At 34.2% G+C, this 18960-nt stretch overlaps 1 protein-coding gene across 2 annotated transcripts in view; it reads right to left on the reverse strand.

Annotated features, from left to right (window-relative positions):
* The window catches only part of LOC144449144 (protein tirA-like), a 125134-nt gene that overhangs the window by 24549 nt on the left and 81625 nt on the right, over window positions 1–18960 (reverse strand). For both annotated transcript variants that reach the window (XM_078139610.1, XM_078139611.1), the window contains exons 7-8: window positions 13810–13952; window positions 1051–1182 (exon numbers count right to left, since the gene is read on the reverse strand). In XM_078139610.1, coding sequence (XP_077995736.1) covers window positions 1051–1182; window positions 13810–13952 — 275 coding nt within the window. The remainder of the gene's footprint in view (window positions 1–1050; window positions 1183–13809; window positions 13953–18960) is intronic.

Consider the following 18960-nt stretch of genomic DNA (forward strand, 5'->3'; position numbering starts at 1 on the left):
AACATAACACTTGTCACTTGAAATGTTTGATTCAAACAGCTATGGAGAAAACCCAAATTTGGCTATTTAACCTTGAAGAAGACTTTCAAGGTCGCAGGTCAAGGGCTTAAAAGAATATTGAACACATATTGCCTGGCCATGAGGGCTACAGCACCTGTTTATTACACCCGAGGGACTGTGAATTACCAGAATCACATGCTATTTCCCGAGGCCAAAGGGCGAGGGAAATAGCATGTGATTCTGGTAACTCACAGTCACGAGGGGGTAATGAACGGGTGCTATAGCCCGAATATAGGCCAGGCAATATGTGTTTTCTAATATACCTCATGCTGTGAACTCGCGGTGGCAGACGACATCGTCAGAAGCTGCCATTTTGACCTGCTGTAAACGCGCGGTGGTCATGTGACCATGTAAAAGTTGATGGAACTATTTCCCTAGGGAAATAGTCATTCTATTTTCCTATCACGTGACTGATTCTAGCGAATCATGGCACAGCATTATCACTAGGTATATTATAATTGATAATATGGGTGTAGGTACTAGCATGGAGTCCTTAGGTATTACACTTGTAAAGTTATAATACATATTGTGAAATTTAACAACATATATGGCTGCCATTTGGCCATATTTGATTCAGTCACAAGACAAAGTGACATGCATATGTTTCACATAGAATTTATCTTTGTGCCAGGTTTGCTTGAAATCGGTTAGTGCAAGCCATAGACATGAGGGTAAACACACAAACAACAAATATGGCTGCCATTCAGCTGTATTTGATTCCATTGAAAAACAAAGTGACATGCATATGTCTCACATAGCATTTACCTTTGTGCCAAGTGAGGTTGAAATCGGTTGCCGCATGCCAGAGATATGAGGTAGAACGCATGCATGCATGCACGGAAGGAACCCAACATATAAGCCCTGTTGGGGCTAACAACATTATCTGACTATAGTTAGACAGTCTCATTAGAAAGCTCATCATTGATAACATCAGTATATAACTGTTGCTGTTGCGATTTCTCAATTTTACATTTTTCAGTTATAACTCACCTAAATTTTGAATAGCATCCAGTCTGACTGATGAATCCACACTAAAAACCTCTTTCATTGTGTAACTTATGACAGCCTCTTCATGAACTCTTTCCCAGAATGTTTTCTTTTCACCATCCCCAGCACAGAAACCTATAAAAACAAATCATTTCACTCATGTCATCAATTCTTGCCAACAAACAGACAATACCAGATTCAAACTGAATGCCTCCCAGAAGGGCAAAACCATAGATTTATGGGCCTACACACATTGTTGGAATGCAAAATTTTGATCTTAGCTATTATACATGATGTACCACTTAACTGGAAATTAATTAAATGAAACTTTGAAATTTGAAGCTTGTATAGTTATCATATTACCTAAAAATTTATGCAAATTAAATATTTAACTTTTAAGTTACATCAAGCTTTAAATGACACATGCACTTCTTTACTTGTACTAAAAAATTATGTGAAATTTAAAGGTTGCATTCTAAAGATATTGCCTCATTATCAAAATGATGCAAATTACACATCACAATTAAAAATACCGCCAATGGCGTTGTAGCACAACTGTACAGTTTTTAAAAATGTTTATCCATATGCTAGTCTATGCTAACAATAGGTGTTCCTCTGCTGAATAACTATCCAGTTGCCTATCCAACCATGTTGCTATCTTTACAATAAATGCTATCATTTGGCTGTTGCTATGGGCATGGTCATGTTGTTAGATATATTTGCATACATTTGTGTATGTTTTTGTTCACTTGTGTATGAATTCCTGATATTGTCTTTGCAATATACGTGATCATTTCGCTGTTGCAATGGGCGTGGTCTTGTTGCTAGGCAAATTTACATACATTTTTTGAATGTTTATTCAATTGTCTATTAAACCCCATTGTTATCTTTGCGAAATACACCACCATTTGGCTGTTGCTATGGGCGTGGTCATGGTACTAGGGTATTTGCATACATTTTTTGAATGTTTATTCATTTGTCTTTCTATTCCTGTTGTTATCTTTGCAATATACGTGATTATTTGGCTGTTGCTATGGGCGTAGTCTTGTTGCCATGCAAATTTACATACATTTTTTGAATGTTTATTCAATTGTCTATTAAACCCCGTTGTTATCTTTGTGAAATACACCACCGTTTGGCTGTTGCTATGGGCGTGGTCATGGTTGCTAGGGTATTTGCATACATTTTTTGAATGTTACTCACTTGCCTACCAGATGATGTTGTTATTTGACCAAAATATACTGCCATTTGGTTGTTGCTAAAGGGCGTGGTCATGGTCGCTAGGGCCAATTTTGTCAAAATGTTTTGAAGAAAATCTGCAGAATAAGTTTCAGAAACATCTCGCCAAGTTTCAGACTCATTGACCAAGCACTTTTTGAGATATAAGTTTTTGACCAAAAATGAACATTCTTACACCTAATTTGCATATCACTCATGGAATCATTGTATGCTTAATATATCTTCATCCGTACATCCCTAGATGCATTCCCATTAAATTTCAGCCAAATCTGCTCAGTAGTTTTGGAATTATAGATTTTTAACCAAAAAGACACATTTTTAGCCCTAATTTGCATATCACTGATGGAATCATCATGTCATGAACAAATCTTACTTTCCACCTCCTTAAAAATCTTCTTATAAAATTTCACACCAATCTGCCCAGTAGTTTCTGAGTTTAAGTTTTTTTTACCAAAAATCACATTTTTTGACCCAAATCACACACCTGTGATGCGATCATTTTGATTTGAACAATTTCCCAACTAGACACCCAAGGTATTGGACCCACCAAAAATCATGGCAATCGGTTCAGCAGTTTTTGACTTTAAGTTGTTTACACACACACACACACACATCCACACACACACACAGACAGACAGACAGACGCCGGGCGATCCCTATAGCACTACTGAACCTCAGTTCAGTTGTGCTAAAAAACTACACAAACAGCTACATCAAACATATAGAAGGATGTATCAAGTCAAATGAAATTTGAAGTTTGCATTCTTAAGATATATCCTGATTACCAAAAATAATTAATTATCCAAATTACCCATTTTGAAATAAACAAGCGACCTATCGGTCAGAATAGCTCCGCTGTTTTTTTTTAAATTTTATTTTTTATTTTGGTGACATGTAGAAGTGGTTCAGTTCTTCAGCTCTTCACTATGCAGTTTTGTTTTAGCGATGCAATAAAGTGGTTAGTGGTTTCATATGATGTCTCACTATAAAACACATTTTACACAGAAGTTGGTAATGTATTGTACTTTTATACCATAGTCACCATTTTATAACAAAAATCTACTGTTATGAAAAATTGCACAAAATCTCAGAAAAAAATGACTGGGAAATGCACACAAGAAAAAGAACAAGCGACCTATCGGTCAGAATAGCTCCGCTGTTGTTTTTTTTAATTTAATTTTTTATTTTGGTGACATGTAGAAGTGGTTCAGGTCTTCACTATGCAGTTTTGTTTTAGCGATGCAATAAAGTGGTTAGTGGTTTCATATGATGTTTCACTATAAAACACATTTTACACAGAAGTTGGTAATGTATTGTACTTTTATACCATAGTCACCATTTTATAACAAAAATCTACTGTTATGAAAAATTGCACAAAATCTCAGAAAAAAATGACTGGGAAATGCACACAAGAAAAAGAAAAAAAGAGGATTTTGAGGTTGGCTATAAATAATTCCAGTGTCTTACAGCTGTAACCCTGGAAAATTTTAATGATGAATGAAATAAACTAGGGATCTAAAATAATTTTGAGGCAATTTGAATTTTAATTTTCTAACAAATTTACAAAGTCAACAACATTCAACTTGTACTAGTTGTGGTAGATATATATAGGGAAGAAATGTATTAATCGCCATCTTAGTTTCCGTACGGCGACAATCTCAAGTACCCGGAAGAGAGTCATTCTCAGCCATACGTTACAGTGGTAACACTCGTTCATGTTCGGTTACCTTTCACAAAGAAAACACAACGAAATGGTTGAAATGATCTTTTTTTTAATTTCTTTTCATCACAACAACAAAATCTGCGTGATTGATCAAAAGTGTTGTAAACTAAACCAGAAAGAATTATCGGACTGGCTAAACTTCCCGATGAACTGGAGTAAGGTCCTACTACTTCCAAGCATGGATGTATTAGTGAGTAATACATCCATGTTCCAAGTAAGCCTCGATAGTACTATAGTACGTGAGAAAATCGTCTCAAACTAGCGATACAACTTTCAAAATATAACTTGACATGTCTTCATTTGTTAGAGTTATACAATTCAAGACGGGTTTTCACTCGAAAACAACAATTCTGTGAATAATGACACTCTGAACGCAGCGATTTCTCGGACGATGTTACCACTGTAACGTATGGCTGACAACGACTTGCTTCCGGGTTAGTCCCTCGTGCATACGGGTGGATTGTCGGCGATTAATACATACATCGTCTGATATTTTAATTCACAGTGTTTCTTGTGACCGGCGCCTGTCAGCAGACTCTGCCATTTTTTTCATCATTCCATTGTATTTAAACCTTGTACTTGACATTTCGCAATATTTATAATTCTCAACAAAATACCTCAACATGCCTCACTTCGCTCGTACTCAAAGCAGCCCCGCGCGGTATGATCACTGACACCGATGACATGATGAGAGAGAACCTTTTCGGATTTACATGTAAAACGGGGAAAGATACGCAAAACATAATGCAAAGTCTGAAGCCAAATTAAAGTTGTAATTATCTTAATTATTTTTACTTGCCAAATATTTGCATTTTGGAAAGGCAAGACACGTTCATGTCGTTTAACTTTACATGTGAACTGTCGGCCATAACTTCAACCGCATGTCTGGCATGCCCTTCCTTACGCAAGTTGTCTGAATTCTGGTTCACTGTCATTCCAAATTGCACGACAATATAGAATTAACCACAAGTTACATGTTATCTGAAAACATCACACTTTTATAGTGGGTCTGAAGTGTGATTTTAGTGAGTACCAAGAACGTCCTGTGTTGATACTCAAGATACTTGCTGTGGAAAATCGCTCGGTCAAATGAGGTCACCTTCAGCTTCTGGTCGAATCAGGATAGAGTATGCAAATGAGGATGTTGCGGACTGATTTGAAGTTTACAACCCTGTTTCGAACAAACGCTTGTCATTTGGGCGCCCAATGCGTAGAATTATGACTATAGCACATATTACATTGCTTGTTTGACGTCAATAGTGTCTTTTGAAAAGTGGCAGTTTACTTAAAGTCTCGTCGACTGATTTCCAATATGGCGTCGGTCATTATGCTCATTAACATATTCATTTTTTTTTCAAATTACAAAAAAAAAATCATAAAAAATAAAAATGAGGATGTGCTGACTTGAAATTAACAAATCTGAGTAAGCTACCCCCTGCGCATCAACACGCCAGATATCAAAGCAATCTAATAAGAGGTTCTCAAGGAGTTGATGAAAATGACATTTTATGAAAAAAAATCATAAAAAATTGAAAATGGCACATATCAACTTGGCATGAACAAATCTGAATAGCCTCCCCCCAGGGAACATGCACACCAAATATCGAAGAATTCCGACTGTCACTTCCGGAGTAGATAGTAAAAATATAAAAGTTTGACGGACACCTATGATTCACTCTACTCTCTATACCTCAATACCCACCTATACCTAAAGCTACGCTTTCAGCTTTCGCTGACAGCGGAGCTAAAAAAAAGAGAAGATTTTGAGGTTGGCTATAAATAATTCCAGTGTCTTACAGCTTTAACCCTGGAAAATTTTAATGATGAATGAAATAAACTAGGGATCTAAAATAATTTTGAGGCAATTTGAATTTCAATTTTCTAACAAATTTACCAAGTCAACAACATTCAACTTGTACTAGTTGTAGTAGATATATATATAGGGAAGAATTGTATTAATCGCCATCTTAGTTTCCGTACGGCGACAATCCCCAAGTACCCGAAAGAGAGTCATTCTCAGCCAACAGGGTTCGACACTGGAGTAAAAAAGTCACTATCCCACAGGACTAGTAAAATTGATAACGTAGTAGTCCTGCAAAAAATTTGGTGGTCCTATCTTTAAGTGCTTTCGGTTGTTCACTTAGGCTCTTCATCTCTCTTAGTTTTTGCTCTACTTCTAATTCACTTTTCCAGACCCCATATTTATTTCAAACCAATATCCACTACACATTCAATAACTGGTTTCGCGTATTTAGAAATGTGCCCCAAAACATGAACACGGAACATGGAATCATGTCAGTGTTAGTACACTGTTACTAAGTTAGCAGTTTCATTGTAGGCTGTAAGTTGTACCGTTAAAAAAAACGATCATCACATCATGTAGGAAGTACAAAAACAGAGAACACGTTGTTTTCTTGCTGAATAAACTCACTGAAATAAGAACACGGTCAAATTGCGTCTTCGATTTTGACAGCCACCATTGTTATGATTGAGCTTCACTTACGTATTACATCCAATTTGTACAGCGTTTTTACAAAGGGAGCTCGTCAATAACCTACCGAATAATTAACTCAGAAACGTAGTTTAAATACTAACTGATCTAAAAATTACTGTTCAGAAAGACTACGCATCCGTACTTAAATACGAATTCATGCGACAAAGATTTCAACTTTACTATTTACTTGTTACAGTGTAGAGGCCAGCCTTACCCTTATTATACACATATCATCGTACAACTAATTTTATTGGCTATAATATTAGCTACATTTGAAAGGTCTCACTTGATTGGCTCATCCTTCGCTATTCCCGTTTTCAAGAGACACCCCGCCAGAATAAAGTGCCACGTAGTACAGCAATGGCGCGAGATTGCCTGTTGGGCGACTTTCCCACCGGGTGTGCTTTTCGAAAACTACACAACACATGCTTTTATGACACGGAATCATAGAAAATCTACCCCGTTTCCAAACTAATCGTAATTTTATCGCGAATAGACAACCAGAGTTGGTCAAAATAGCAAATTAAAAATCAAATGAATTTTACTATGACCATAAATTCATCATATAGCCGGTGGTTTGAATTCTGAGCTCCCTAATATACCTATCGAAAAGTCACTATCCCGTCGGATGCATTTTAGTAACCTTTACTGGTCCTTACAGAAAGTTACTAGACTCGCGGGATGTCGAACCCTTGTCAAACGTTACAGCATAGACCCTCCTGGTTACAGTGGTAACACTCGTTCATGTTCGATTACCTTTCATAAAGAAAACACAACGAAATGGTTGAAGTGATCTTTTTTTTAATTTTTAATTTCTTTTCATCACAACAACAAAATCTGCGGATCAAAAGTGTTGTAAACTAAACCAGAAAGAATTATCGGGCTGGCTAAACTTCCCGATGAACTGGAGTAAGGTCCAAGTCCATGTAAGCCCCGATAGTACGTGAGAAAATCGTCTCAAACTAGCGATACAACTTTCAAAATATAACTTGACATGTTAGAGTTATACAATTCAAGACGGGTTTTCGAAAACAACAATTCTGTGAATAATGACACTGAACGCAGCGATTTCTCGGACGATGTTACCACTGCACTGTAACGTATGGCTGACAACGACTTGCTTCTGGGTTAGTCCCTCGTGCATCCGGGTACTTGGGATTGTCCTGCATTACCACATCGGCAATTTTGACGCTGTAATTTTGCCACCAATATTGATCGTACAAAAACAAAACTCCATAAATGAACCACAAAGTACTTTCCCTTTCAAAATGTGGTAATTTTAGAAAGAGTATTATCGTTTTTATTGACGACTGACTCTGTCAAAAATCGTTCGATACACTTCAGTCCAGGCATGGAAGACTTCTCACAATGATAATGAGGTGCATATACTGGAATGAACCATTCTGTAGGAGGGGTGGGTGGAGAATTGGAATTGAAGTTTACAACCCTTTTTCGAACAAATATTTGTCATTTGGGTGCACAATGCGTAGAATTAAGACTATAGCACATATTACATTGCTTGTTTGACGTCAATAGTGTCTTTTGAAAAGTTACACTTTACCTAAAGTCTCGCGGACTGATTTCCAATATGGCGTCGGTCATAATACTCATTAACATATTCATTTTTTTTTCAAATTTCAAAAAAAAAATCATAAAAAATAGAAGAGAAGACGTGCTGACTTGAAATTAACAAATCTAAGTAAGCTACCCCCTGTGCATCAACACACCAGATATCAAAGCAATCTGATTTGAAGTTTATGAGGAGTTGATGAAAATGTCATTTTTGGAAAAAAAATCATAAAAAATTGAAAATGGCACAGATCAACTTGGCATGAACAAATCTGAATAGCCTCCCCCCAGGGAACATGCACACCAAATATCGAAGAATTCCGACTGTCACTTTTGGAGTAGATAGTGAAAATATAAAAGTTTGACGGACACATATGATTCACTCTACTCTCTATACCTCAATACCCACCTATACCTAAAGCTACGCTTTCAGCTTTCGCTGACAGCGGAGCTAAAAATAGCACCACTGGCATTGTAGCACAACTGTACAGTTTTTAAAATTGTTTATCCACATGTTGCTTAGGTATAGGTATTCATTTGCTGTATGACTGTCCAGTTGTCTATCCAATCATGTTGTCATCTTTGCAATATATGCAATCATTTGGCTGTTGCTTTGGGTGTGGTCATGTTGTTAGACATATTTGCATACATTTTGAATGTTTGTTTACTTGTCTATGAATACCTGATGTTATCTTTGCAATATACGTGATCATTTGGCTGTTGCTAGGCACATTTACATTCATTTATAAAATATTTATTCATTTGTCTACTAATTTCTGTTGTTATTTTTGCAATATATGTGATCATTTGGCTGTTGCCATGGGCATGGTCTTGTTACTAGGCATATTTACATAAATTTTATGAATATTTTTTCACTTTTCTATAAACCATGTTATCTTTGTAAAATACACCACCATTTGGCTGTTGCTATGGGCATGGTCATGATTGCTAGGGATATATGCATACATTTTTTGAATGTGTACTCACTTGCCTACCAGATGATGTTATTTGACTAAAATATACTGCCATTTGGTTGTTGCTAAGGGCATGGTCATGGTTGGTAGGGCTAATTGTGATAAAATATGCACAATAACACTTTTAGAAACATTTCACCAAATTTCAGTCTCATTGATCAAGTAGTTTTTGAGATAAATTTTTACCAATATTCACTTGTTTACACCTAATTTGCATATTACTGATTGAGATCATTATATGCTGAACATTTCTTCATCTATGCATCCCAGATGCATCCCCATTACATTTCAGCCCAATCTGCTGAGTATTTTTGGAATTAAAGATTTTTGACCAAAAAGACATATTTTTAGTCCTAATTTGCATATCATTGATGGTATCATTATGTCATGAACAAATCTTAATTCACTTACCCCTAAGAATGTTTCCACAAAATGTCCACTAGTTTTGGAGTTTAAGTTTTTTGACCAAAAATCACATTTTTTGACCCAAAATGTACATCTCTGATGCGATCATTTTCATTTGAACAATTTTTCAACTACACACCCAAAGTAACATGACCACCAAATATTAAAGTAATCGGTCCAGTAGTTTTTACTTAAAGTTGTTTACATACACACAGACAGACAGACACTTAGCGATGCCTATAGCACTACTGAACCTTCACCTCGGTTGTGCTAAAAATTATACAAACAGGCTTTAGAGGATGTGCGCTTTGTCATGGTTGATGTGTGTGATAAATATATGGAATCTGAAGTGTGCATTCCAAAGATATAGCTTAATTACTGAACATCATTAATCAATCAAATTACTCATTAATAGTAAAAGCTATATCAACCAACTTCATAGGACGGTGCACATTATTATGATTGATATATGTACCACATTATATGACATTTGAAGCTTGCATTCTTAAAACATATCCCAATTACTGAAAATCATTAATTATGCAAATTATTCATTAAAACTACATCAACAAACTTCATGGGACATATGTGTTTTGTTATGTTTAATGTATGTACTACATTACATTGAAATTGAAGTAGGCATTCTAAAGATAAGCCTAATTGCTAAAACATAATGCCAATGGCGTTGTAGCACAAACTGTATTTGGCTGTTGTATTGGGCGTGGTCTTGTTGCTATGCATATTTTCATACATTTTCAAAATCTTTAGTCACTTGCCTACCCTTCCAAGCTTTCATCTTTGCAATGTAAACCATCATTTGGATTTTGTTATGGGAGTGGTCTTTTTGCTAGGCATATGAACATACATATTTTATTCTTTATTCACCTTACCTTACCTGTCTCTGTTGTTATCCTTGTAATATGCATTATCACTTCACTGTTGCTAATTGCCTGGTCATGGTTGCTAGGGCCAGTTGTGTCAAAAACTGCAGATAACACACCTCCAGAAACCCCCATATAGTTTTCAACATGTAGGTTTTTGACCAAAATTTACATTTTTAGACCTTATTTGCATATTGCTGATGGGATAATCATTGTGACTACATCTTCATGTACACATTTCTGTAGGCATCCCCGTTAAATTTCATCCCAATCTGCTCAGCATTTTTGGAATTATAACTTCTTGACCAAAAACACACACTTTTCACCCTAATTTGCCTATCACTAATGGAATCATATCTAGAATACATCTTAATATAAGGCCTAATAAAAACAATTGTGTGGTGTATACGCTCAATTTTAGAATAGGTGAGGTAGGTAGATTTTTTATTTTATTATAATTTTTTTTCATATATATGTGAGTGTCCAGATTAGGTAGGTATGTTTTCCGTTGTTTTCCATATGGTCTCTGTGTTACTGGTTTCTTCTTATCAGATGTACAACCATTACAGATTGGAAGAACAGTTTTATATTGTCTTTTTAAGTTGATTTCAGTTTCCACATCCACTATTTCTCTCATAATTTTTGCGATTTTATGATTTTTTTTCGAATACATAAAAAAAAGTTCAGGGTCGACAGTGAAAAACTAGGTGGAGTCAGGTAACCGGAACCAAACAATTATTTTTTTAAAGGCCTAAACAGTCCTTAGAATTTTCCCACTAAATTTCAGCCTCCATCTGCTCAGTAATTTTGGAATTATAGCCTTTTGACCAAAAAGACACATTTTTAGCCCTAATTTGCATATCACTAATAAGATCATCATATCATATCAAGAATATATCTTAATCCAAACACCCCTTAGAACATTCCCACCAAAAAGACACAAATATGTTTAACCCTAATTTGCAAAGCACTGATGGAATCATTGTGTCATGAACAATTCTTAAACTAAACACACCCAAAGAATGTTTCCACCAAATTTCACGCCAATCTGCCCAGAAGTTTTGGGGTGCAAGTTTTTTGACCAAAAATCAAATTTTTTGACCCAAAAACACATCTCTGCTGCGATCATTTTCATTTGAACAATTTCCAATCTACATGCCCAAAGTAATGCCCCCACCCAAAAAGAGGGAATCAATTTGTCTGGTGGTTTTTGACCTAAGTCATTTACACACACACACACACACACACATCCACACACACAGACATTTCACCATGCCTATAGCACTAATGAACCTCAGTTCAGGTGTGCTAAAAACATTAATCATGCAAATGACTAATTAATGTTCACTGGATGTTTACCAAAATCTAGCCAGTTCTTGTCATTACCATATGAAAGATGTGTAGCAAGTTTCATTAGCATTGATGCAGTAGTTTTTGAGATATCGTGTCCTCATACAGACAGACACATATAGACACATACACATATAGACAAACAGACAAAAGCAAAACATAACCTCCTCTTACGGGGAGGTAAACATGATATATCTTTAAAATATTATGGCTATTTACTTTTCTTATCACACAAAGATTTGGTTGATTGTCTTTATCTTGACCACAGCTGGTTGCCTATCTTTTATCAAAATTCCACTTGTTAGTGAAACAGTATACACAGTTAGTATACATGTAGTTATTGGGAGTTGAAATTCCTAGTGTTGCCATGGAAACAGTATGTACTTTACTATTTAGTGTAGTTATTGGGAACTGATATTCATGGTGTCACCATGGAAACAGTACATAGTATGTACTTCAGATATTTGGAGGTAATATTCAGCTTGTTGCCATGGAATTTGGGTTGTCAGTGGCCGAGTGGTTAAACCACTTGCCTCTTACCACTGCGGTCGGGGTTCGAACCCATTCATGGTTGTCGGTGGCCGAGTGGTTAAACCACTTGCTCTTACCACTGCGGTCGGGGTTTGAACCCATTCAGGGTTGTCAGTGGCCGAGTGGTTAAACCACTTGCCTCTTACCACTGCGGTTGGGGTTCGAACCCATTCAGGGTGGTCAGTGGCCGAGTGGTTAAACCACTTGCCACTTACCACTGGGGTTGGGGTTCGAACCCATTCAGGGTTGTCAGTGGCCGAGTGGTTAAACCACTTGCCTCTTACTACTGCGGTCGGGGTTCGAACCCATTCAGGGTTGTCAGTGGCCGAGTGGTTAAACCACTTGCCTCTTACCACTGCGGTCGGGGTTCGAACCCATTCATGGTTGTCGGTGGCCGAGTGGTTAAACCACTTGCTTCTTACCACTGCGGTTGGGGTTCGAACCCATTCAGGGTTGTCAGTGGCAGAGTGGTTAAACCACTTGCCACTTACCACTGCTGTTGGGGTTTGAACCCATTCATGGTTGTCGGTGGCCGAGTGGTTAAACCACTTGCCTCTTACCACTGCAGTCGGGGTTCGAACCCATTCATGGTTGTCGGTGGCCGAGTGGTTAAACCATTTGCCACTTACCACTGCGGTTGGGGTTCGAACCCATTCAGGGTTGTCAGTGGCCGAGTGGTTAAACCACTTGCCTCTTACCACTGCAGTCGGGGTTCGAACCCATTCAGGGTTGTCAGTGGCTGAGTGGTTAAACCACTTGCCTCTTACCACTGGGGTTGGGGTTCGAACCCCATTCAGGGTTTGATTAAATTTACCACGCTGTAAGTAAGAAGAGTGTCGTTCAGTTTGACTCTATCAAACAACGCAGGTTTTCCCGGGTACTCCGGTTTCCTCCTGCATTAACACTGAACCCATGAGGGATGGCCCTCACTGGACTTCTTGGGAGACAAATGTTTATATGCTTAAAGAACTATCCAGTATAAATAAAGATTACTATTATTATTATTATTATTATTATTATTATTATTATTATTATTATTATTAATCAGTGTGTACTTTGTAGTTGGAGTTGAAATTCAGAGTGTTACCAGTCAGTGATGGAAAATTTCATCAAATGCATATATCTTCTATGTATATTTGAAACAACTGTTATAGCAATAACTAAAACATTACTGAAGAATTTATACCTGCTCTAGCAGGCATGATATATTCACACACAAATTATTACTGTCTAATCTGTTTGTAGGAACAGGTAAGTACATGTACATAAAATCAAGCACCGTCATTTCTAAGCCATTCTATACTGGGCTTCTATAAACATAACCATTATAATGCGCATGAAAATATGCAAGTTTTGCAAGTTTATTAAACTCTGTTACAAAGTGCATATGTAGGGTGGTTCAAATCTTGTCTAAGGACTTTAACCATTAAAAAATAACCAACGCTACTGAGGCTTGAACCTACAACATGCAGATTTCAAGCCATCCATTAACCATTTGACCATCATGACTGCACTGCACTGCTTTACATTCTTTCAATAGAATTACAAAACTTTGAGAACAAACATTACTAGAACAACTGGTCCATTATTGCTTACTATCATAATCTTCCACTTCTATGAACTCATTTTCATCTTGGTTGATAAGTTTATACAGAACTGACATCAACCAATCCTTGTCAGCAGTAGAGTAGATTTTATTCAATTGAGGACCATACTTTTCATTAAACTTGTCTTTGAATCTATGAATACAAGAATATAACAAAACATAGTTGATGTTAGATGGTTACAATTATCTATAAAAACATAGTTGATATTAGATGGTTACAATTATCTATAAAACATAGTTGACATTAGATGGTTACAATTATCTATAAAACATAGTTGATATTAGATGGTTACAATTATCTAAAAAACATAGTTGATATTAGATGGTTACAATTATCTATAAAAATGTTGATATTAGATGGTTACAATTATCTATAAAACATAGTTGATATTAGATGGTTACAATAATCTATAAAAATGTTGATATTAGATGTTTACAATTATCTATAAAACATAGTTGATATTAGATGGTTACAATAATCTATAAAACATAGTTGATATTAAATGGTTACAATAAACTATAAAAACATAGTTGATATTAGATGGTTACAATTATCTATAAAACATAGTTGATATTAGATGGTTACAATTATCTATAAAAATGTTGATATTAGATGGTTACAATTATCTATAAAACATAGTTGATATTAGATGGTTACAATAATCTATAAAACATAGTTGATATTAAATGGTTACAATAAACTATAAAAACATAGTTGATATTAGATGGTTACAATTATCTATAAAACATAGTTGATATTAGATGGTTACAATTATCTATAAAAATGTTGATATTAGATGGTTACAATTATCTATAAAACATAGTTGATATTAGATGGTTACAATTATCTATAAAACATAGTTGATGTTAGATCGTTACAATTATCTATAAAACATAGTTGATATTAGATGGTTACAATTATCTTTAAACACACTTAATATTAGATAGTTACAATTATCTATAAAACATAGTTGATATTAGATGGTTACAATTATCTTTAAACACACTTAATATTAGATAGTTACAATTATCTATAAAACATAGTTGATGTTAGATGGTTACAATTATCTATAAAAACATAGTTGATATTAGATAGTTACAATTATCTATAAAACATAGTTGATGTTAGATGGTTACAATTATCTATAAAACATAGTTGATATTAGATGGTTACAATTATCTATAAAACATAGTTGATATTAGATGGTTACAATTATCTAAAAAAAATAGTTGATATTAGATAGTTACAATTATCTATAAAACATAGTTGATATTAGATGGTTACAATTATCTATAAAACATAGTTGATATTAGATGGTTACAATTATCTATAAAACATAGTTGATATTAGATGGTTACAATTATCTATAAAAATGTTGATATTAGATGGTTACAATAATCTATAAAACATAGTTGATATTAGATGGTTACAATTATTATAAAAATGTTGATATTAGATGGTTACAATTATCTATAAAACATAGTTGATATTAGATGGTTACAATAATCTATAAAACGTAGTTGATATTAAATGGTTACAATAAACTATAAAAACATAGTTGATATTAGATGGTTACAATTATCTATAAAACATAGTTGATATTAGATGGTTACAATTATCTATAAAACATAGTTGATGTTAGATGGTTACAATTATCTATAAAACATAGTTGATATTAGATGGTTACAATTATCTTTAAACACACTTAATATTAGATAGTTACAATTATCTATAAAACATAGTTGATGTTAGATGGTTACAATTATCTATAAAAACATAGTTGATATTAGATGGTTACAATTATCTATAAAACATAGTTGATGTTAGATGGTTACAATTATCTATAAAACATAGTTGATATTAGATGGTTACAATTATCTATAAAACATAGTTGATATTAGATGGTTACAATTATCTAAAAAAAATAGTTGATATTAGATAGTTACAATTATCTATAAAACATAGTTGATATTAGATGGTTACAATTATCTATAAAACATAGTTGATATTAGATGGTTACAATAATCTATAAAAACATAGTTGACATTAGATGGTTACAATTATCTATAAAACATAGTTGATGTTAGATGGTTACAATTATCTATAAAACATAGTTGATATTAGATGGTTACAATTATCTTTAAACACACTTAATATTAGATAGTTACAATTATCTGTAAAACATAGTTGATGTTAGATGGTTACAATTATCTATAAAACATAGTTGATGTTAGATGGTTACAATTATCTATAAAACATAGTTGATATTAGATGGTTACAATTATCTATAAAAATGTTGATATTAGATGGTTACAATTATCTATAAAACATAGTTGATATTAGATGGTTACAATTATCTATAAAACATAGTTGATGTTAGATGGTTACAATTATCTATAAAACATAGTTGATATTAGATGGTTACAATTATCTTTAAACACACTTAATATTAGATAGTTACAATTATCTGTAAAACATAGTTGATGTTAGATGGTTACAATTATCTATAAAACATAGTTGATATTAGATGGTTACAATTATCTAAAAAAAATAGTTGATATTAGATAGTTACAATTATCTTTAAACACACTTAATATTAGATAGTTACAATTATCTGTAAAACATAGTTGATGTTAGATGGTTACAATTATCTGTAAAACATAGTTGATATTAGATGGTTACAATAATCTATAAAACATAGTTGACATTAGATGGTTACAATTATCTGTAAAACATAGTTGATATTAGATGGTTACAATTATCTATAAAACATAGTTGATATTAGATGGTTACAATTATCTATAAAACATAGTTGATATTAGATGGTTACAATTATCTAAAAAAAATAGTTGATATTAGATAGTTACAATTATCTATAAAACATAGTTGATATTAGATGGTTACAATTATCTATAAAACAGTTGATATTAGATGGTTACAATAATCTATAAAAACATAGTTGATATTAGATGGTTAAAATTATCTATAAAACATAGTTGACATTAGATGGTTACAATTATCTATAAAACATAGTTGATGTTAGATGGTTACAATTATCTATAAAACATAGTTGATATTAGATGGTTACAATTATCTATAAAACATAGTTGATATTAGATGGTTACAATTATCTATAAAACATAGTTGATATTAGATGGTTACAATTATCTATAAAAACATAGTTGATGTTAGATGGTTACAATTATCTATAAAACATAGTTGATGTTAGATGGTTACAATTATTGTACTTTTATATCATAGTCACCATTTTATAACAAAAATCTACTGTTATGAAAAATTGCACAAAATCTCAGAAAAAAAAATGACTGGGAAATGCACACAAGAAAAAGAAAAAAAAAAGAGGATTTTGAGGTTGGCTATAAATAATTCCAGTGTCTTACAGCTTTAACCCTGGAAAATTTTAATGATGAATGAAATAAACTAGGGATCTTAAATAATTTTGAGGCAATTTGAATTTCAATTTTCTAACAAATTTACCAAGTCAACAACATTCAACTTGTACTAGTTGTAGTAGATATATATATAGGGAAGAAATGTATTAATCGCCATCTTAGTTTCCGTACGGCGACAATCCCAAGTACCCGAAAGAGAGTCATTCTCAGCCAACAGGGTTCGACACTGGAGTAAAAAAGTCACTATCCCACAGGACTAGTAAAATTGATAACGTCGTAGTCCTGCAAAAAATTTGGTGGTCCTATCTTTAAGTGCTTTCGCTTGTTCACTTAGGCTCTTCATCTCTCTTAGTTTTTGCTCTACTTCTAATTCACTTTTCCAAACCCATATTTATTTCAAACCCTGTGTTGTAATTGAACTGTCTATTTCTTTGTAGTTGTTTGTGCATCATCAACTCCTTACTGTAATTTTATTCTCATTTTTATGTTTTGGAGCTTCTTCTCTTTTTTTGTTGCTTTCTGTGAGTAGTTTGTCTTAATTGGGGGGGGGGGGGAGTGATAAGATGTTATGTGGTCTTATTTCTAGCTTAAATACTACATAACATTTCTGGTACACATTGATCTAACTATTGCATTTTTAAAAGACAAAAAATTACCTTCCCATAGAGCAAGTCTTTATAGTGTTGTCCTTAGTGCATATTAGAATGTATTTACAACATAAAAATAAATAAATTTGAAGGTGACGAGCAGTTACAGCAAAATTTTGTTACTAATTACATGTACAAGTCACTTCGTCTATTTTCGTGTCTATGTACTTCCGGGTTGACATAAACGTTAAACGTGATACAGTCGGCCCTATTATTACTAAGAAATGACAAAACCGTTCGCAAAATAAAGTTCAGGATTTTAATTTTTCAAACTGAATATCAATATCCACTACACATTCAATAACTGGTTTCGCGTATTTAGAAATGTGCCCCAAAACATGAACACGGAACACGGAACACGGAATCGTGTCAGTGTTACTAACTAAGTTAGCAGTTTCATTGTAGGCTGTAAGTTGTACCGGTTAAAAAACCGATCATCACATCATGTAGGAAGTACAAAAACATAGAACACGTTGTTTTCTTGCTGAATAAACTCACTGAAATAACAACACGGTCAAATTGCGTCTTCGATTTTGACAGCCACCATTGTTATGATTGAGCTTCACTTAGTTCCGTTGAACGTGGCCGGGCCCGGGCGAACGCTGACTTCCAATTTGTACAGCGTTTTTACAAAGGGAGCTCGTCAATAACCTACCGAATAATTAACTCAGAAACGTAGTTTAAATACTAACTGATCTAAAAATTACTGTTTAAAAAGACTATGCATCCGTACATAAATACGAAATCATGCGACAAAGATTTCAACTTTACTAATTTACTTGTTACAGTGTAGAGGCCAGCCTTACCCTTATTATACACATATCATCGTACAACTAATTTTATTGGCTATAATATTAGCTACATTTGAAAGGTCTCACTTGATTGGCTCACCCTTCGCTATTCTCGTTTTCAAGAGACACCCCACCAGAATAAAGTGCCACGTAGTACAGCAATGGCGCGAGATCGCCTGTTGGGCGACTTTCCCACCGGGTGTGCTTTTCGAAAACTACACAACACATGCTTTTATGACACGGAATCATAGAAAATCTACCCCGTTTCCAAACTAATCGTAATTTTATC

The sequence above is a fragment of the Glandiceps talaboti genome, chromosome 18 (genome assembly GCF_964340395.1).
Source record: "Glandiceps talaboti chromosome 18, keGlaTala1.1, whole genome shotgun sequence".
NCBI lineage: Eukaryota > Metazoa > Hemichordata > Enteropneusta > Spengelidae > Glandiceps > Glandiceps talaboti.